The sequence below is a fragment of the Arachis stenosperma genome, chromosome 3 (genome assembly GCF_014773155.1).
Source record: "Arachis stenosperma cultivar V10309 chromosome 3, arast.V10309.gnm1.PFL2, whole genome shotgun sequence".
NCBI lineage: Eukaryota > Viridiplantae > Streptophyta > Magnoliopsida > Fabales > Fabaceae > Arachis > Arachis stenosperma.
The window spans coordinates 165339110-165362260 of NC_080379.1; the positions used below are offsets into that span (position 1 = coordinate 165339110).

Consider the following 23151-nt stretch of genomic DNA (forward strand, 5'->3'; position numbering starts at 1 on the left):
TAATGCAACAGCACTAGACACCACTCCACATTCTAAAAGGAAAGTCAGCAATGTGTATTAATAAATATTTTTTTTTTTACTAAAGATAGAGAGATTAAAACTCGCCATTTTTTAAAAGGCACCACTTAAATAAAGATCTCAAAAACAACTTTTTTTAAAGACACTTATGTGGCAAAACTTCAACCATACATTCTAAAGCCACACTTTTAGCTATATAACACTTAAAACCATAGCATTTTATGAGAAAAGCGTCACCTAATAGAAAAAAATAAATTAGAAGATTTAAGAGAAGAAATAATTAAATTATCAAAATTAATAGATCAAAAACTAATGATTTTAACTAATGTTAATTGTAATGATACCAAATTCTTATCAATACAAAATGATTTTTCTCAAAATCTTTATTTTACTATAAGTTTTATTGAAGGATTTCAAAAACCTGAAAAAACTTATATTTCACATGGAATTTCTAAAAAATGCTACCATGGAAATGATTCCCCACATCTCTATCATACGTTTAACCCACAATTAAATTCTATAGTAGATATGCTTGAAGAAATATTAGTATCCATAAATTTTCAAAGAAATAAGGAAAAAGAGGAACCTAATATAAACGAAATTAAACAAATATTAAATAAATACTTTCAGAAAGAGAATCCCAAAGAAGAAAAAATTCAAAATGTAGCCAACATAACAAAATTAAAAGTAAAACCACCATTGAAATTATGAATATTAAAAAAAATTAGAAGAAGTTACAATGCTTTTTAAACAATTAAAAATGACTCAAGAAAATAATATTATGGAACAAGAAATTCAAATAGAAGAAGAATTAGTAAATTCTGAAAATATAGAAAATGAAGAACACATTCTAGATTATTCAAGTGATGAAGAACCAGCAATTCCAATACAAGTAAAAAATGAAGCTGGAACATCTAAGGATAATCAATCTCAATTTAAATGGGAAACAGGGTTTGAAAAATATGCTTTTAAAAAGGGATTTATAAATAAAAATTCAAAGTATACAAAAATACCATCAAAGTACGTTCCTAAAATCCAGGAAACGGAAGGAGAAAGAATGCTCGATTTAGACTGTAAAAAGAATGAAAAAAAAATTTTCGAGAACTGGTTGAACTCCTTCTTATTAGAAGCCTTTACTAATCCAAAACTTAGTGAATTGTCTGGAGGAGATATATGGAATTATATAGAATTTCATACTAAAGGAACTGTAAGAGATTATATGACATCAATAGAAAATCAAATAATAGAAGAATTAGCAACAAAAACAACAGTTTACAATAAGATATTACATATAATGGTGATTCTATATAAAGAATTTTTTGGAAAAAATATTATAGATCATAGACAAGAAGTCTATAATAAAGAATATCAAGAAGTGAAAAACCATTTAGCTAATATTTAAATATATGATTTATGTAATGTGGAATCTTACATATGTAAATATAGAATACATTATTATAAACTAAAAGAAGAAGATAAAAACCATTATCTTAGTATGTATATAACAAAATTTCCATACCCTGCTAATGAATTTATAATGGGAAGATTTATAAGAGAAATAAATAGAGGAACAATTGAAAATAATTTTCGAGGAGCAACGTCTTCAATACGAGAGGAAATAAAAGAACGTTATATGCAAGAAGCAACTCAAAAAAATTTGAAAATATAATTAGAATTTGCTGTCAAGATAATGAAGAAATACCTCAAAAATATGGTCTTAATAAAAATTTTCAAAGAAAAAGAAAATATCAATTTAGAAAAAGAAAATACTATCCAAATTGGAGAAAAAAGAGGTATTTTAGAAAAAGAAGTAACAATAAAAACAAAAAACAAAAAAATGACTATTGCCCAAATAAAAAAGAAAATTGTAAGTGTTGGTACTGCCAAGAAGAAGGACACTATGCAAATGAATGTCCAAAAAAGAAGGATAAAAAAAATCTTACCAAACAATTAGAAATTGCTAAGTCTTGTTTCATGGAACCATTAGAAGAATCAGATGATAACTTAGACTATATTTTTGAATATGTCTTTGAAACAGACTCAGAGACTGAGCAATAATATCACATTTATTACTATAAAAATAACAGAAAAATTTATAAATGCTTTCATAGATACTGGAGCAACACAATGCTTTGCTAGCACAAATATAAAACTTGATTGAAAAAAATTAAAGAAACCATTAAGAGTTAGAATAGCTGACAAATCAATACATAAAATTGACCAAAAAGCAGAAATGGCTGAAATATTTATTCAAAATCATAGGTTCATTGTTCCATCCATATATATGTTAGATTCTAGGATGGATTTTATCATAGGAAATAACTTCTTAAAGCTATATCATCCATTCATTCAAGAATTAACATATATAGTTTTAAAAGCTCCACACGATTCTTCAATAAATCAAAAATCAAAACGTATAAAGATACCAACTACTACCATAGATAAGATTTTAAAATTTAAAATATTTTCTATATTAGAAACATGTTATTTAAATTTATATTTTTAGATAAATATCCCAAAAAATAATCTTGAAATAAAAATAGAAGAACTTTTGGATAAAACTTGTGCTGAAAATCCTTTAGATGTTAAAAATACAAATAAAGAATTAGTAAGCATTAAATTAAAAGATCCTACAAAAGAAATAAATGTTTCAAATAAAATTCCTTATTCCGCAAGAGATAGAGAAGAGTTCTCATTAGAATGTAAAGATCTTTTGAAAAAAGGAATTATAAGACTAAGCAAAAGTCCTCATGTGGCTCCAGCCTTTTATGTCGAAAACAATAATGAAATTAAAAGGAGAAAACGAAGAATGGTAATTAATTATAAGAAAATGAATGAAGCAACTGTTGGTGATGCTCATAAACTTCCAAGAAAAGATTCTATTTTGGAAAAAATCAAAGGAGCAACTTGGTTTTCATCTCTTGATGCAAAATCAGGATACTGGCAACTTCGTTTAGACAAAGAAGCAAAGAAATTAACTGCTTTTACTTGCCCAACAAAAGAATCAACAAGTGTGTTGCTCTATGAATGGAATATTTTACCATTCAGATTAAAACAAGCCCCATGTATCTATCAAAGATTTATGGAAGAAAATCTAAAAGAGTTAAATGAATTTATTATAGTTTACATTGATGATATATTAATTTTTACAAAACAAGATAAAGAAGATCATCTTCAAAAATTATTAATAGTTTTAGAAAGATGTAAAGAAAAAGGATTAGTTCTTAGCAAAAAAAAAGCAAAAATAGCAAGACAAGAAATAGAGTTTATTGGGTTAATTTTATCCACTCAAGAAAAGCTAAAACTTCAACCAAATATTTTAGAAAAGGTAAAATTATTTCCTAATAAAATAGAAGATAGAAAACAATTACAAAGATTTTTAGGGTGTATAAATTATATTTCTGATCAAGGATTTTTAAAGAATATAACAGAATACACTAAAAACTTATTTCCAAAAATAAGTACTAAAAAAGAATGGAAATGGGAAGAAAAAGATAGTATGCAAATTCAAAAAATCAAAGAATTATGTGAAAAGCTTTCGGAACTTTATATTCCAGTAGAAAATGACTACTTAATAGTAGAAACAGATGCTTCAGACATAACCTGGTCAGGATGTCTAAAAGCTAAGAAAGCTATAAAAAGTTTGGAATAAGAAAAAGAATCACTAGATTCTAAATATTTCCCAAAAGAATTACTTTGCAGGTATATTTCAGGAACTTTTGCTCCAACAGAACAAAGATATACTACTCATGAAAAGAAAACTCTAGCAGCAATTAAATCTCTTAAAAAATAGAAAATTAATTTACTACCCAAAGAATTTACATTAAGGACAGATTCAAGTTACCTAACAGATTTCATTCGATACAATTTAAAAGTTGATTATAATCATGGGAGATTGGTAAGATGGCAATTATTTTTGTTACAATATCCAATAAAAATTGAATATATTAAGGGTGACAAAAATATTATTGCAGATACATTGACAAGAAAATGGAGTTCGTTTACAACGCATTAAATCAGGAAATTCAAAAATATCAGCAAGAACTCGAAGAATGCAAGCATTGTCTGCAAATAAGGGCACAGATCCAATCCCTCAAGAAAGTCATTGAAGCAATGAAATCAACACAACAAGCAAAACTATCAGAGTTCAGCCAGCTAAGCAGGGTGGACAAACCAGGTGAAGAAAAAATTTCAGAAAATAAAACAATTGCTGAAATTATTAAAAAATTCACAAAAGATAAAAAATATTATGTAATTTATAATGGCCCCATGAAAGGAGTATATGATGTCTGGGAAAAAGCAGCACCATTCACACATCAATCAAAGATAGTTCATAAAGGAGGATTTTTAACACTAGAAGAGGCAAAGGAATCCTTCAGGGAATATGAAGCTCTTCATCCAGGACAAACCCTAAAAAGAGCAGATAAAGCTCCAATTCAAGTCCAAAGAACAGGAATAATAAGAAATATTCCTACAAAGGCTGAAATCAAGGAAAAGAAAAGGGTATGTAGATCAAATTTCAGAGAAACCCTTAATATAGTCCTGAATTGGACTGAAGAAAAAAGGGCAAGTTTGGGATACTATATCCTATTGCCAAAGAACAGCTAACAAAGCTGGTTATTTTTTCAGAGGCTTTTTCATCTGACACTTATCAGTTTTTTCAGTATGGATTAATTGATACAATTTTAATTTTTAATGATCTAGAAATTATTAGTGAGTTTCCTGCAGGATTCGTTGATGCAGTAAAGAGATTTAAAAATATGATTAACAATGTAAATCCAAGGGATATATCCCTAAAATTTACAAATAGTCAACCTATTTTTAGTGAAGAAGAAGAATGCTTAGTTCTAGCACACCAAGTAATATTCATGTCCGTCTTCCCAGAAAACTTTCAACCAATTGATCAAATTCAAGATTTAACAATCTACAGTCATGAAGGAAGACTAGCCAGCACATTAGCAAGGATCTTTGAAAGAACTAAAAAAATAAAAAGGGAATCTCACACAAGAATTAATTATAAAAGCAAAAATACTCTGCTTGTGTCCAGCAAAAGAAATGAAATTGAAGAAAGAGAGATGAGACTCTTGGTGGAATTTGAATCTGCATTCTACAATTTATCCGAACTCTTAGAAAAGCTTCCTGAAAGGATAAAAAGGAATCTCTGCTATTTGATAAAAGAAAGAGAAGACCACAAGTGCCAGCTATGTGCCTCGGAAATATCTGAAGAAAGCAATAATGAAAGGGAATCCACCCACATGATAAAAGAAGAAGACAGTGCATCTGAAGCATCCCTCAACATTATTGTATAATGACGTAAGCGCTTAGGTCATAGAGCACCAACAATGTAGCTGGTGCAAGATAATAAAATAATGATGTAAGCAATGACGTCATAAGAAGGGTAAGGATAGGAATTGTCCATCAGACCCAACCACTATAAATAGATTGCTTAGGCAATTGTAGAAGGCATCAGAAAACAGAAAACAGAAGGCTAAGAGTACTCATATGCTAGGAGAGCAAGGAGAAAGTTGCCGAGGCGATTCTGTAGTCTGAAAAAAGAATTCCCTTAGGAAAAAATAGTTTTAAACTCCCATCTGGAGTTAATATCTACAATCTCCCCTCTGGATATAAAAACACCTTATGTAAAATATACTAAATAAAGGAAGTTTTTCTCCAGAAAGGTATGCCTTTATCCTAGTCTCTTAGTTATGAATTATTTAGAAAGCTTAGAATTAACGAAAGAATCTAATTATTATAGATTAACTGCTTTATTAGATAATGAAAAATAGGCTGTTCTAAAAACAGAACTAAATCTCAAATCAAATAAAAATTTTAATAAACAAAGTCTTTTAAAAGAAGTTTTTAATAGAAAAAATATAATATACTATGGAAAAATTCAACTTGAAGCCCCTGTAAAAATAAAATATGCTAATGGAGAACTTGAAATAGCTTTGATAAATGATGAAGAATTAAGTAAATAGATCGAGAAAATTAAGAATCAACAGAAAAGATCTAAAATTGGATGGATTCATATTAGTACCATGCAAGTTTTAATTAAATCTATATATATGAAAGGAATTAATTCACCAATAAGTTTAGCAATCTGTGATAAAAGAATTACTGATGACCCAATAGATCAAATAATTGGAATTGTTCATGGAAATCTGGCAAATGTAAATGTTAAATTTAATGCCCATCTTGAATATGCCATACCTTTATCAACTGAAAATCTTGGTAGATCTATAAGTTTAGCTTATAAATTTCATAGAAAAAGTTTAATAGAATAAGATGATGAACCATTTTCAATTACATATGCAATAAATTATGCTTTAACAAATAGCCATCATAGTATAATATTTAAAAATAGAGAAAGAATCTATGTTGATGAATTATTTCAGAAAATTATAAAAACAGAAATAACAAAATATAAAACTATTGAAAACCCAGTTCTATTATTAAAAGAACCATAAAAAAGATCGGTTTCATCAAATTTTCAAATAAGAGAATCTAAAATCAATAGTTCTTTAAGTTTATCTAAATTAAAAATTAAAGAAGAAAACTCTGAAATAAAAGAATTAACAAAAAAGGTCAAAAAATTAAATGAAACCCTAAATACTAAATTATGACAATAAATAAGGAAGAAATATATGTAACTTATCAAGATAAGAAACAAGAGCTCTTTGAAAGAGAAAATCGTTTGAATTATTTGCAGTTTTTTTAAATAAATCAAAGAGCATTTAAAGCTCTAAAAATAATCTATAACAAGTTAAAAAGAGAAGTTGAAGAGTTAGAAAAATTAATAGAATCTCTGGAAAATAGTGATGAATCAATGATAGAGTTTGCAGAAATTCTAAAATAAATAATGATAAACAAAACTATTTTAGGAATTATAATAAGATTACCTAATTTATGAGGCATAAAAAGATTGAAAAATCAGAAAATAAAATAAAAAGGAAAAAAGCGAAAAAATTTAAAAATAAAATAGAGGAGTATAAAAGAGAATTAAACAATCTTCAAATCGAAATTGATGACCTTATAATAAAAAGGATAGAAATAAGAATAAATATAAACAAGTTAAAATCTAGAAAAATTATAAATGCCTGAAAAATCATATTACAATTTAAAAGAATTAAAACTGTTAGAAATAAGAGAAAGTGTAAAAATAAAAGAAGTTTTCGAGGATTTAAGAAATTATAAACTTATTCGAAACAAAATATGAAGAGTTAGTAGAAATTTCGAAAAAGGAATTAAAAGAAAAGTCGAAATTGAAATTTGGTATCAGAGACAAGTTAACGATTAAGGGCAACACTTTCTCTTTAAAGCAACACTTTTAATAATATGCTTTTAAATCAATAACAACCACAAAATGAAAAACGTCTTTACAAAAAGATGAAATTGGCATCTTTATCATAGCATCTACCTTTTTTAAATGAGTATGAGATATATTATTTAATCTCTAACTCATTGGCGTATATTAATAAATAGGAAAAGTATGAGGACCCAATGGAATATTTATACAATGTGTACAATAAAAATTTAGAGAGTATTAGAGATATAATCATTAGTGTTACCTCATTCCATTAGCTGAAACGTTTGGGATGAGTGGTAACATGACATGGTATTAGAGCGCTAGATCCGAAAGGTCAAGAGTTTAACCCTTGGTGAACCTCAAAATTAGTTTAAGTTTTTGGGATTGTACACATAGTACAAATAGTCCATTGTCTTCCTAGCGGAATCCAATTTTATAAGAAAAAATATAAGTAGATAATGAATTTAGTGAACAATACAATTATGTATACGTTCCACTTACGATTTTTGTAATTTTCATAGGGGTATAGTATATTTTTTACTTTATTTGATCAATTTTAAAGTTCATTATTCACATTGTTTATGAAAATCATTGTCTACTGAATAAAACTGTTTTTATAAATATATATATATATATATATATATATATATATATAATAAAAAATATTTTAAAGGAAAAAAGTGTACAACAATCTTTTTCATATCTCCATTATAAATTTGAATCTCTAAGTCTTTAATTTTTATTTTAGAAGGTAAAATGTGATCTCTCACTTTTAAATGGTTTTTCTTTTATATTTTTTTTATTCCACCTAAAGTAAAATTTAAAATTTAAAAAAGAAAAAGTATAGATATACAATGAAAATACTAAACAATATGAACAATAGATATATTGGATGTTCAATTCACCAGGTATGCAGATAGTTATTCTAATATTAAAATTTAGGTAAATAATTTAAGAATGTAATATGTTTTTACTTTATTAAACAAATTTTAGAATTCATTATTCATATTATTCACAAAAATCATTGTCTATCTAACAAAGTCCTTTAGAAAATCCAAACCCTTCTATTATATATCATATAAAAATATGAATATTACAGTTTTGAATTTTTAAACCTTAATAAAATCTTTTTATACTAAACATTTATACTTCGACAAATGCAATATGTTACGAAAATAATAATTCAAAATTAATTTATTTAATTTAACATCTATAATTTCAAGAGTTATCCAATAATATGACATTTAGTATTATTCAATTATTTCAGTAGTAATTAAAAAAATAAAATAAAACAAGTGAAAATTAAAAAAGAATATAAATGTCTGTTGTTGGTAAAATTACTGAATTAACAGCAAATTCATCTGATGAATTAAATTGATCCAACATTGATTGGAGACTATAAATGATAACCGACCGTGTTACTACTCGAAAAGTGGAAAACCAGCTTAATTAACCCAACCCAGTGAGGGTGAAGTGGTGATCGTTCATCAATTTGGAAAATGTTGGATGGGACAGCAATAACCATGAAACAAACACATCACATTCCCATAACGTGAAAAAAGAAAAAAAAAATAGAAAAAGGGCTGCAAATGGAATGTCACTGTTTCTCACATCGCTTTCAACATTCATCGGTTTCCAAACCTTTAATTTTTTTTCGGAACTGGGGCCATTCTAGTTATCTGGACCTTTGAAGTTGTGAATGTTAATGAATCTTATTGAATTAGTTTAATATTGGTTAATGCATCAAACTAAATTCATTGTTGACTTATTTAAGCAATGCTACTGACAATCTGATGTAGTAGAAGTAAGATAGTAGTAAATACTAAATACTGTACGTACTACGTAGTATTCATACCTGTCGAATGAATTAACGAAAGTTGGTTATGGTTCATCTTTACCGAAGTTGGAGGAGACACACGCTACCGACGAGACATTTCAATTACAACCAACCAACGACAGTGACTATAACATTTCGATTTCAAGCTTTGGACAAAAGTAAAAACCCATGTTAAAGCACAAGTGATAATTACATCAACCAGAATCCACAAGCAAAAAAATTAATGGAACAGATACATCAACTCCCCCACAGGAAATCAATTGGGAAGGGAAAAAATGGGGAGGGGGGATGACACAGTAGAGATTTAATTTGAGGATTAAAATAATGGAAAAAGAGGAAACTCAAAAGAAATTTTGGGTTGGAACCAACGCTACTGAATACAACATAAGCACATGATTTAGTGGGATCAAACAATGTAACTGTAGGCAAATCCAGAGGAAACTCACGGGGAGAAAGATAGATACATCATCTATAACTCTACAAGATCATGTTGGGTTTGGATTTGGTCCTGATCCTCTTTCAAGCTGGAGCGACGCAATTCTTCAATGCTCTGTACCACTTGTGACATGGAAGGGCGCTTATCAGGGTAGGGTGCTGCGCAATCAACTGCAAGCTGCAACAGCTGAACCATCTCCTCTTCAACATTCTGGTACCTCAGCAGCTCAAGATCAAACACCTCCGAAGTCCACTCTTCTCGGACGACGGATTGGACCCATCTAGGGAGGTCCACTCCTTCCTCGTTTAGGATAGCATGGGTCGGTGCTTTCCCGGTCAGTAGCTCCAAGAGCAGCACGCCAAAGCTGTACACATCTGCCTTCTGGGATACTTTGCGAGGATCGGTGACCTCAGGGGCGCGATAGCCGGCCACTCGGTTAGGGGTGGAGGAGGGGCCAACAAGGTGGGCGAGGCCGAAGTCAGATACTCTAGCATCGTAGGACTTGGTTAAGAGGATATTAGAGGACTTAATGTTTCCATGAGAAACATTGGTTCCCTGTGAGTGAAGGTATTCAATCCCGCGTGCAGCTCCAAGTGCAATGCCTGACCTGATTTCCCAGTTTAACGGTGTCCTCCCCGCTCCTTTGTTTCCTGTAACAACAATCACATACATCATCGCATTGATGATACCAAATCTAATCCTAATTACTAAGTAACAAATCCAAATCCAAAGCAAGTGAAGTGCATCTTCTTGTTACTAAACATATAAGGAGAGCCACTACACTACTGAAGTACTGACATGGCATTATAGCAATGATGATGACTCTTGAACACAAAGCAGATAGAACTTAGAAGTAAACAAAAACAAATAAAAGAAGACAAATGAAATGAAATGAAATGAGTGCTGACCATGCAAAAGAGCAGATAAGCTTCCGATGGGCATGTAATCATAGACAAGAAGCTTCTCATCTCTGCTGAAATAATAAGCCCTCAGAGGAACCAAGTTCTCATGATCCATTGCTCCCACAATCTCGATCTTCTCCTTGAACTCCTTCTCGGAAATCGTCACATCCTTCAACCTCTTCACAGCCACCACCGGCCCTGCCTCCAAAACCGCCTTGTACGCCGTACCAAACGTACCTTTCCCCAATACCTCCGCCGAAGCCCGAAGCAAATCCTCCAGATCAAATGGCCTCGCCGCCCCCGCTGTTGCAGAATTACCAAAAAACACCAACTTCTTGGCTCCACTACCACCGCCGCCGTTGGCCTCGGCCTTGTTTCCATTCCCTGTCGCCATAGCCGCTGCAGCTGCTGCAGCCACCGTATACCCATTTTCGTGAGCGCCATTACTGTGGGGCCCCGGCCCGTTCTCCAACTCGTCCACTGGTTTGTCGCCTGGAAGTTCGGGCTCCGGATGCTTGACGGTTGCAACTTCAACGGCACTGGTCTTCTTGGAACTCTTCTTCCTACACAAAAGAATCAGTGCGAATACGAGCAGCAGAAGACACACCACGGATCCGATGACAATTCCAGCAATGGCACCACCAGATAACTTGTTCTTCTTCTTGGTCTTGTTATTGGGAATGTCGCCGGAAGGAGAAGATGCAGACGCATCGTCGCCGGGGCAGAGCTTGAGCGGGCGGCCGCAGAGGGAATTGCCAAGAAAGGAATCTTGGGGGAATTTCTGGAGCTTGTCGGGGACAGAGCCATTGAGGAAGTTGTTGGAGACGTTGAACTGCTCGAGGTCCGGCAGGCTGAGCTGCGGGATGGGACCGGAGAGCTGATTGTTTTGGAGGTAAAGAGTTCTAAGTCTGCTCAACTTGTTGAACTCTGCGGGCACCCCACCCGAGAAATTGTTGAAGCCAAGGTTCAGGCGGACCAGGTCCGGCAGCCGGAACAGCAACTCTGGGATTTCGCCGGAAAGCAGATTGCGCTGCAGGTACAGGTTCCGGAGGTTGATGCACGATGCCAGATCTGCGGGGAGGGGTCCCGTCAGCGCGTTGAACCGCAGGCTCAGGGTGCGAAGGTGTGTCAGGTTCCCGAATATTCCCGCCGGAATGCGCCCGGAGAGTGCCACGGCGGGCAGGTGGAGCTCCACCACCTGACCCTGCTCGCATTGCACGCCAGCCCAGTTGCAGGGGCTCTGGTTGGTCGCGTTCCAGAAGAGGGTTCTGCCGCCGACGGAGGACCGTAGAGCCAGCAATGCCGCCCGCTCCGATGCCAGATCTGCCTTTCCCAGTGGAAACACCGCCACAAGCACCAGCACCAGCACCGTGGCCACAATGGCATTGGCCAGTGCCACCATTGCTCTGCTTTTGCTCACAACACACACAGAACGCAGAGAAACAAACAGCAGAGGTTGCTGAGGTGGGTTGGTGGGTTATGGGTGTGGGTATATTTTGATTCTGATGGACATTGCGAGAGTGAGAGAGAGAGATAGAGTAACCGAAGACAAGAGTAGAGAAGGGCAAGCTGCAATTTTTATTTTAATTAATTTTGTCTGTCACATTAAGAGATAGTGTGTGAGTTGGAGTTGGAGGTCCAGGCTGTGTGTTAATCAAGACACATTACCAACAAAAAGAAACCCTAGCTAGCTGTAGCTCTATCTCTCCACATAACTAAAGTTGATAGTCAACTTTCCTCTTTTCTTTTTCCTTTATCTCTCTCTACTTTTACTACTTTTTTTTGTTTTTAAATAAAGATTTAACGAGTAAAGTATCGTTTTTATCCCCAATGTTTAGAGTAAATCTAAAGTTGTTTCTAACGTTTCAATCGTTCTATTTAAGTCTCTAACGTTTTAAAACTGACTCAATGTTGTCCTGTCGTTAGAGATCCATTAACAGAATTGACGGCGGGACAAAATTAAGACGATTTTGAAACGTTATGGACTTAAATAGGACAAAAATGTTAGGGACAAAAATGATACATAGAAATAAATTTTAATTTTATCCTTCAATAATATCAATTTTTTACTATAGATAGTATTCAATTATTTTTTAATCACATCTAAATAAATTACACTTAATCATATTACTTTCATTTTAAATAAATTAATTTTTTTATAACTTTACTCTTAAAGATTTTTAGTTATCATAAAATATTGGTAGAATGACTAGTATATAAACTTGCAGAAAAGAAAAAAATAATATATATACAATAAAATATAAATTATACATTTTGTCTCTAATGTATCAGAATTCTTTAAAATTATAAAAAAATGAATTTATTTAAAATGAAAGTAATGTGATTAAGTGTAATTTATTTAGATGTAATTAAAAAAATAATTGAATATTATGTACAATAAAAAATTAATATTATTGAAAGATAAAATTAAATTAAAATTTATTTTTATGTATTATTTTTTTCCCTAACGTTTTCGTCCTATTTAAGTCCCTAACGTTTCAAAATCGTCTCAATTTTGTCTCGCCATCAATTCTGTTAACAGATCCCTAACGACAAGATAACATTGAGCCAAATTTGAGGACTTAAATAGGACGATTGAAACGTTAGGAACAACTTTAAAATTTATCCAAACGTTAGGGATAAAAACAATACTTTACTCAAGATTTAATCATTTGGTACCTTAAAACTTCTTTTAATAATATAATAATAAAAATATTTTTATTTTTATGTATTTAATATATTAAAAATTAATTTTAATCATTTTAATAAATATTTTTTATAGTATTCTTAAACTATACATTAATAAAAAATTTATGTAAATATCTATTTTAATTTTATTTTATGACTAAGTATTCATTTGTTGTAATATTACCATTTTTAAGTCTCGTTCTTTATTAACCTTAAACAAATAATGTAAAAGAATATAAATAAATAAGATAATTAAAAATTATTTTAAAAGTAATTTTATAAAAAAAATTATTTTGTAAATATTTATGTGTAAATTTTAATATGTCTATATTTATAATGGTTACAGTAGTTATTAAGTATTATAAAATTAAAGTCATATTTTTTATACTTTAATAATTTTTTTAAAATATCATTAAAATATAAAAAATTATTTTAATTTTAACAATATCTTTTAAAACATTATAATATAGAGATATTAGAAGGATCCACGTATATATAGAAAGAAGGAAAGAAATAAATAAGAATTTTCGGTCTTGTGAGATATTAAATTGAAAGCACCCAAAATTGGTGTTTAAATAAAAGATATTTAATAATAATAATATTAGACAAATAATATTTAAAGTTATTTTATATAATATAATATTTATAATTTTAAATACATAATTTAAAATTATATATTTATTATATTTAAAAATATATAATTATTCTAATGATAATTATAAATATTAATTACGTTAATTTTGGATTATTTAAACTAATTTTATTATGTTTTAAATATTATTTTTATTAATATATACGTAAATAATTTAATATTAATGTGCTAAAAATATGTTTTTATTACCACTAAGAAAATCCATCATAGAAACGAAGTTTATTATTGAAGTAGCATGAATTGAAAGAAGAATAATATTATTTGCGGATTAATGTATTTTGATCATTGAAAACTAAAGTCGTGTCAAGATTAGTGTACATTAATAGATATTAACATATTTATTAATTTATGTTTTTTAAGAGAATTTAATATGTATATTAATATTTTTATATTAAAGAATGGGAATGATGTCATACCAACAGGCAACAGTCACGTTGCCAACTGTTAGATACAGATAATATAACAGATACTAGTACGATTCGCGATAACATCAGTACTCGCTTTACTTAAAAAGGGCCATATACTAGTTACAACAAGAATTTCAATTAGGTTTCTCGTAGTTATTGAAAAAATTAAGGAAAATTCTAAAGAATATATATATAAGTCTTAATTAGTCTAAATGCCAATACGCCATCCACTATTTTAATATTGTTGATGTATAGAATTAAATACCAACTTGACAGTTTAGTGCAAGTTGACATACACAAATAATAAATTTAATTTAAATTAATACCTTAAATTTGTTTAAAATACTTAAATTGGTCTATATATAATTATAAAATTTTAACTTTTAAATCTTTATCTTTATTATTTGTTTTTTCTCTCTTATTTTATGATGTCTTTTTTTTCATTTTCATCATTTGTCTCTTCTCTCAATGTCTCACTCTTCCATTCCAATTGCTTCTTCTCTTTTCTTTTCGTCGCCTTCTACTTTTTCTCAACCCACACTGAATCCGTTTTCAAATCCATTTCCAATGTCTTCATTAGTGGCAACAGTTCCACTCCTAAAATTATTCTCTAATATGATGCTGATGACGCAGTTGGTTTTCCTCTTAGAAAAAATATCGTAAATGAATTTAAAGTCGCGTCATTGTTTAGGGTATTCCCACTTTAATCGGCGTCCAGAAGCCCATGGGTGAACCTTCTGAGAAAGCTTTCTTCCTCTCAGTCCAATCGAGAGCAAAAAAAGAAAGACTCGACTTTTCAGGTACATCAATGAGTACGGAGAACCCTTGATGAATTACAATACAGCGATGAGTACGAAAAATCCTTGATGAATTACAATGACAAAACTAAAAAAATTAATGATCAAAATAATCAAGATTGTAGTTTATTTTTAAAAGAAAATGTTTATGTTTATAAATTGTAATTTGCAAGTGTGATTATGATAATGTGATCAATAATTGTTACATAAATGAATTATAATATATAAATTATGAATTATAAATTCTATAATGTATTTAATGTCAATTAAAAGTTTTTAAGTTTGGATTTAGCTAACAATAAAGTTCTACATCCAAGAAAAGTACTTAACTAAATCTAATCAAGTTGTTATAACAACTTTTAAATCATGCTTCTCCTTCTACTTCTTTGTTTTCTTCCCTTTCTTTTTCTCCTTCTTTCTTTCATTCTCCTTCTCCTCCTCCTCTTCCTTCTAAATTCGCAAAATCTTTTTCATTATTATATTGGATCCTTAGAAAAAAATTTGTATCGAATAAAATATATAATTCGACTTTCTTATATTAAAACGTTGGCTCGTAAACACAAGAGGACTTTACGCGTTTTTTAAAAATATAAGATTCAAAAGAATTATTAAAAAGAATTTTTTACAGAGGAAGAAGAGATTCTTTCTTTGATCTTTCCTCCTTCTCCAATGTTGTGTCTTCTTTTTTTTCTTTTTCGTTATCGTCATCACCAATAACATCAATATTTTGCAAACATTTTTATTAGTTCTGATTTTCTCTAATACCATCATTACATAATTTCGGTTCAATTCTTAATTTATTTCAGTTCATTTGTGTGTTAATTGAGGTTTACTTTATGTTACTGATAAGTATTGACCAAATTTTTTTTTCTTTAAATAATTTTGGTTCATTTTTTAGTTTAATTGAGGTTCATTTGGATCCAAAAATGAATTCAATGTGTTTTGTTAATGATTGAGTCTTTTTGACTATTTGTTCAAATATGAACTAATTTCGGTTCATTTGTGTGCTAATTGAGGTTTACTTGATGCTTTTGATAAGTATTTACCAAAATTTTTATTCCTTAAGTAATTTTGGTTCATTTCTTAATTTAATTGAGGTTCATTTGGATCCAGAAATAAATTTGATGTGTTTTTATTGATGATTGAGTTTTTTTACTGCTTGTTCAAATATGAACTAATTGAATGGAATAGAGTGGAATCTAATGTAATTGAATAAAGTAATAATAAATAATTTCATTCTTCTTTGCTAAAAAAATTGGTCAATACTTATCAGCAGCATCAAATGAACCTCAATTAATATAAACACATCGAATTCATTTCTGGATCTAAATGAACTTCAAATAAACTAAGAAATTAACCGAACTTACTTAAGAAATAAAAAATTTGATCAATACTTATCAGCAGCATCAGGTGAACCTCAATTAACACACAAATAAATCGAAATTAGTTCAAATTTGAACAAACAGTAAAAAAGACTCAATCATCCACAACAACAGATGCAAATTATTTTTGAATTCAAATGAACCTCAATTGAACTAAGAAATAAATCGAAATGACTTAAGGAATAAAAAATTTGGTCAATACTTATCATCAGCATCAAGGGAACCTCAATTAATTTACAAAAGAAGCGAAATAAACTAAAAAATAAACTGAAATTATTTAATGACAGCAACAGAAAAAATCAGAACCAATAAAGATGTTAGCATGGTGATGACAATAACGAAAAAGAAGAAGAACCTACGTGCGCAAATTTGAAAGAAAGAGGGGGAGGAGGAGGAGAAAATGGAGAAGGAGAAGGAGAAGATGAAGCCGAAGAAGGATATGTTTTGCGTTATTGAAACGCGCGTGTATACACGCTGGTGTGAGAAAGTGATTTTTGTTGAGTTTGGACCAACTTGGTTAGATTTGGTTGTCAAAAATACTTCGATGTGTAGTTGGACTCTTTAGCTAATATGTCTTCTAAGATTACGTTTGTTTGTAAAAGAACTGATACTAAAATTTCAGATACAAAAATTGAGAGAGAGATAGAGAGAGAGAGAGAGAGAGAGAGGGAGGGAGGCTGTAATAGACCCCAATAGCACCGTCTCCTACATCATGGCGGAGCTGCCATCTTCTCTTTTTCTACACGGTTGCTTCATATATTCTATCTTTCAGACTTTCACTGTATCTAAACAACATCACCATAGCTTCAACTTTGGCGAAGCTTCCAACTTTTGGATCCAAATCCATCTCAATGAAGTCCAATGAAACAAACTCTGGCCACGACAAAACAACAAAGTTTCTCCTCTGCGACTTCTATCAAGATCGGGCATCTAGGTGGTTGATGCATGGCCATCATGTTATGTTGTTCTATACTTTTTCATGACAAAAACTAATTCATAATGCTTAGTTATTGAGTATTTTTGTACTTAAGTCATAGATTACTTTCATCTCTTTGATTTGATTTATGTCGTAGAAAATGGTGAAAGAAAAGGAAGTAAAAAGCACAAGACAAAGCATTCCTGGCAAAGGAGCACCTGGAGAGCAACCATCAGCGCTTACTTGGGCGCTCATTTAGCAAGCACCCAAAAGAGCGCCCAATACATGCCAAGGACCCCTGGAACTAGGCATGGCGCCCTCCCTCAACGCTCTTACTCACACTCACCATCAAGAGCACCAGCCTGGAGCTTGGTTTTGATTCAATTAAAGTTATTCAAACTCCACTCAAACTTCAAGCAAACAAAGCCCACAAATACCACTCAATCAAGGCCGCAAGAATCATCTAAAATAGTTAATTTTCATTTGATTGTAATTTGTTTTTAATTTCATTTGAATTTGTAATCTAGGATAGCTTATAAATAGGCTTTAGTTTTCACATAGGAGGACGACTATTGGGAGGGGTCTTCAGACTCTCACCCACACACTCTTCTTCTCCATCATTTTCCTTCTCACTTTGTAAATATTTAGTTTTGAGTCACTAAATTTTTTCATTAGAAAAAGAGCTCTATTGCAATTTAATGGATTGATTTCTTTTCATTCTTCATCTTCATTCTTCTTTCATTGCTTCTTTAGAGAGAGTCTTTGTGCTTCAAAGATCTAAGTACTATCGAGAGAGGGACTAGATCTATTAGAATTCCATGATGAACTTGAGAAAGGAGTCATGAAATTCAGTTTGAGCCTCTTCTCTCATAATCCTCTTGATCAATACATTCTTAGTCCGGTATGTGACATGTAACCATTTTGAATTGAGGTCTTGAGGGTTGTGTGGTGTTTAAATCAAAAATTAAGCTTTATCTCCTCTCATGACCAATTAGATCAAGAGATTGACAACTGATCAAGTTAAGAGAAATCAAATCACCAAAAAATTGAGGTTTGATTACTTATGATTTGCCAAGATCAATGATTGTATGATTGAAGAGGAGATGAAAATTATTGATCCTGAGAATGCAATATTTCTTGATCCCAATGCTTTTTTTTTATTTTTTCTTCTAGTATTTTACCTTTCCGTCATTTACTTTCTTGCACTTTACTTTCTTGTACTTTTCATTCCTTGCAATTTTCTTTTCGGCACTTTACATTCATGTCATTTACTTTTCTTGCACTTTATTGCTTTCTTTTATTTTTATGCCATTTACAATTCCTGTTTGCTCATCATCACAATATGAACCGTCTAACTAGAATAATCAACTAACTATTGATTGCTTAATCCTTTAATCCCCGTGGGATCGACCTCACTCTTGTGAGTTTTATTACTTGATACGACCCGGTATACTTGCCGGTAGTTATGCAAAATTTAATTTTTTTTTTCGTATCATATTTTTGGCGCCATTGTCGGGGATTAATTGTGATTAACAAACTACTGGTTGATTGATTACCTAGATTAGATATTTTTTTTCTTTTTGTTTTGTTCATTTAATTGCATTCGTTCTTTATTTTCGCTTGCCACTTAAGTGTTTGTGTTATTGCTTCACTAAGAATTCCTTATTTATGACATAAGGAGTTTTAATTTTTCTCGATGATTGTATTTAATACAAAATATTTTCAAGTAAGAATGGAGTTAACACATCTTTTTATCAAGTAAATTTTATGGGATATTGCCCACCACCACAAAATAATTTAAGTCATTATCCTAATGGTGGCTGGGAATATCAACAAGGAATGATAGATTATGAGCAATCAAACCAAATAAGATATCTCTAAGGGCCACAAAATGATCTATATTTTGATAAATTTAATAACTACTCAAGTTGTGGTTGGGAAGATCAAAACCAAAGAGATTTTAATGCTCCACATTCTATCCATCAAAAACCATCATCAATTGATCGTGCCTTGAGCACATTCACGCAAGATTGCCCAATCTCACCTCATGGTTCTCCGTATCAAAAGCCTTTAGAACTTGACTTTACCTCACCACAAAATTCATATCCTTCATGTCATTACCTACAAAACTCATTTCATAATCCTTACCAAGCACAACCATACATCACACAATCCCACCAAGAAGCTAGGCTTACCACAATTGAGGCAACATTACAATCTCTTTCTTAGTTCACACAAACTCTTGCTCAAACCACACAAATTCTTGCCAAAAATAAAGAAAGACAAGAAGCATTTGCCATGAGCCATGAAGCATCCATGAGAAAGTTTGAGGTACAATTGGGACAAATTGTAAAACAACTCCAGGAGAAAATCAACCAAGGGAGTTGTAATGAAGCAGAAAGTTACATAGAGGGGGAGTTCATTGAACTACCAATTCAAGAAGCTCTTGATGAAGAGGACACTCAAAGCATCATACAACATCCAAGTCTTGATATTAAAGAAGGGAAGGCAATAAACAAAAGCACTAAAAAGAGGATTGTGACCAAGATACAAAGGATGATACCCATGAAAAGAAAAGGTCAACCAAAAGCAATCCCACCCCTACCCCAACAAGTAAAGCAAATCAAGCCAACAATGAAAGAGAGCTTGCTAGGAAGAGGCCAAAACATGGGACATCAATTTGCTCCTCTTTCCCCTTGAGGTTATTTCTCTTAACCAACTAGAAGAAGAGGAAGAAAATTCATGAACAAAATGTCAAGCTAATGACATTAAAATAGCGCTTGTTGGGAGGCAACCCAACTGTTTGTAATATTATCTTTCTTTTAGTTTACTTTCAATAATTTGGCATATGATTGCATTCTAAGTTTGGTGTTGCCATGCAGCAATTTGATTTTCAATCTTCACTGGGCACTTGCATCATTCCAAAATAAAAGTGTCACACTAAGTTTGGTGTTGCCACTTACCTTTCATGCAAAGTACCATGCATACACCACTTATTAATGTAATCACATTGTCTCAGTTTTCTTTTTTTGTGCCTTTATTGTATCCTTAATTTTGCTTGCTTAAGCACATGCATTACTCTCATTCCATTGCTTAAGACATTCATGACCCATCGTAAATCCCATCACCATTGTTTTATTTGTTACTTGAGGACAAGCAATCAATCTAAGTTTGGTGTGGAAAAGAGAAGAATAGGAGAAAAGTGACAACAACAATGAAGATGAACTAAAAGGTGGTAAAGTTCCTTTTCCTCTTATTTGTTTCCTGTATATTCAATTGCTTGATTGTCTTCTATTTTTTATATGCATGTGTGTTATTCCTCTTGTATAAGTATAGTTTGATTTTTGAATTGTAATATATTGCTGTGATATCATAAATACCAATTTGGATTTTGTGGGTCAAAATAATTAAGTATCATGACCATAAACAAACAAGATAATTAAAGAAGAAGCTAGCATGAGCTTATAAGTATTGGGAGGCTAGCATAATTAATTTGCTGCTCAATTGCATTTGAATTTGTTTATTTGAAGTTTTCATCTAGGATATTTTATGAAATTTTTTAAAATCTTGAAAACTTTGAAAAAGCAAATCAATTAAATCAAGTAAAAGCAAAAGGAAAAATGAGAAAGCTGAAAGTTATGAGTACCAATGACGCTTCATTTGTCAAGTACTTGTGATGTTTATGTATCGAGCAAAAAACTTGAAAACAAAACACTTAGAGTCAAGGCTAGGTTCAAGTGCAAAGCACTCCCTCAAAGCTCAAGGCTCTAAGCATCAATGATTATAGAGTAAAGAAGAGAAACAAATGAGCTTAAAGAGTCCTCTAATTAAATGTTTGTGGTGCTTATGTATCAAGTGGTAATACTTGAAAATAAAGCATTTAGAGTCGAAGCTTTTAACTAATGGTGCAAAGCACCCGAGAAGCTAAGCTAAGAAGAAATAAAAAAGCTTGTTTCAAGGAAGGGATATAAAGAAAATATTTCATAAAGTGAGATAGATAAAAACATCAATCATTTGAATCTCTTTTGTGATTGTTGCATGCATAAAAAACTAGCTAATCATGAACATTAAATTGCTATTCTTCTCACCTTGGATTGTCAAATTTATTACATGATTCTTTATTTGTTTGAGGACAAGTAAAGTTTAAGTTTGGTGTTGTGATGCATGAGCATCATGTTATGTTGTTCTATGCTTTTTCATGACAAAAACTAATTCATAATGCTTAATTATTGAATATTTTTATGCTTAAGTTATAGATTACTTTCATCTCTTTGATTTGATTTATGTTGTAGAAAATGGTGGAAGAAAAGGAAGTAAAAAGCACAAGACAAAGTATTCCTTGCAAAGGAGCACCTGGAGAGCAACCATCAGCGCTTACTTGGGCGCTCATTTAGTAAGCGCCAAACTAGCGCCCATAAGAGCGCCCAATACATGCTAAGGACCCCTGGAGCTAGGCCCGGCGCTCTCCCTCAACGCTCTTACTCACGCTCACAATCAAGAGCGCCAGCCTGGAGCTTGGTTTTAATTCAATTAAAGTTACCCAAGGTCCACTCAAACTTCAAGCATGCAAATCCCACAAATACCACTCAATCAATCAAGGCCACAAGAATAATCTAAAATAGTTAATTTTCATTTGATTGTAATTTGTTTTTAATTTCATTTGAATTTGTAATCTAGGATAGCTGATAAACAGGCTTTAGTTTTCACATAGGAGGACGACTACTGGGAGGGGTCTTCGCGGACTCTCACCCACGCACTCTTCTTCTCCTCCATTTTCCTTCTCATCACTTTGTAAATATTTAGTTATGAGTCACTAACTCTTTCTATTGAAAGAGATATCTATTGCAATTTAATGGATTGATTTCTTTTCATTCTTCATCTTCAATTCTTCTTTCATTACTTCTTTAGAGAGAGTCTTTGTGCTTCAAAGATCTAATTACTATCGAGAGATGGATTAGATCTATTAGAATTCTATGATGAACTTGAGAAAGGAGTCATGGAATTCAGTTTGTGACTCTTCTCTCATAATCCTCTTGATAAATACATTCTTAGTCCAGTATGTGACATGTAACCACTTTGAATTGAGGTATTGAGGGTTGTGTGGTGTTTAAATAAGAAATTGAGCTTCATCTCTTCTCATGACCAATTAGATCAATAGATTGGCAATTGATCAAGTTCAGAGAAATCAAATCACTAAGAGATTGGAATTTGATTACTTATGATTTGCCAAGAGATCAATGATTGCATGATTGAAGAGGAGATGAGAATTGTTGATCCTGAGAATGTAATATCTCTTTATCCCAATGCTTTCTTTTTATTTTTTCTTCTAGTATTTTACCTTTCTGTCATTTACTTTCTTGCACTTTACTTTCTTGTACTTTCCATTCCTTGCAATTTACTTTCCAACACTTTACTTTATTGTACTTTACATTCATGTCATTTACTTTTCTTGCACTTTATTGCGTTCTTTTACTTTTATGCCATTTACATTTCCTGTTTGCTCAACATCACAATATGAACCGTCTAACTAGAATAATCAACTAACTATTGATTGCTGAATCCTTTAATCCTCGTGGGGTCGACCTCACTCTTGTGAGTTTTATTACTTGCTACGACCCGATATACTTGCTGGTAGTTATGTGAAATTAATATCTTTTCCGTATCAGTGGTTGGCTCAGCTTTTGTTTTTAAAGGCCCGGCGACCAATTTTTTTTTCCGACCAACTCCTCTCTAGCGCGAGCTTTTAAGCTCATTATTAAGTTTGAAATTGTAAGGAGAATGGCGAGAGCGGCAGAGTGTTTCAAGGATGC

The 23151-nt window shown here is 31.5% G+C and overlaps 1 protein-coding gene across 1 annotated transcript; it reads right to left on the reverse strand.

Moving 5' to 3' along the window:
• Positions 1–9282: 9282 nt before the first annotated feature.
• On the reverse strand, positions 9283–12110 carry LOC130970156 (probable inactive receptor kinase At1g48480). Its single transcript, XM_057896152.1, has 2 exons — positions 10506–12110; positions 9283–10247 (listed from the first exon to the last, which is right to left on the reverse strand). The coding sequence occupies exons 1-2, from the start codon at positions 11899–11901 to the stop codon at positions 9631–9633; spliced, it is 2013 nt and encodes a 670-aa protein (XP_057752135.1). The 5' UTR covers positions 11902–12110; the 3' UTR covers positions 9283–9630.
• Between the last annotated feature and the right edge of the window lie 11041 nt (positions 12111–23151).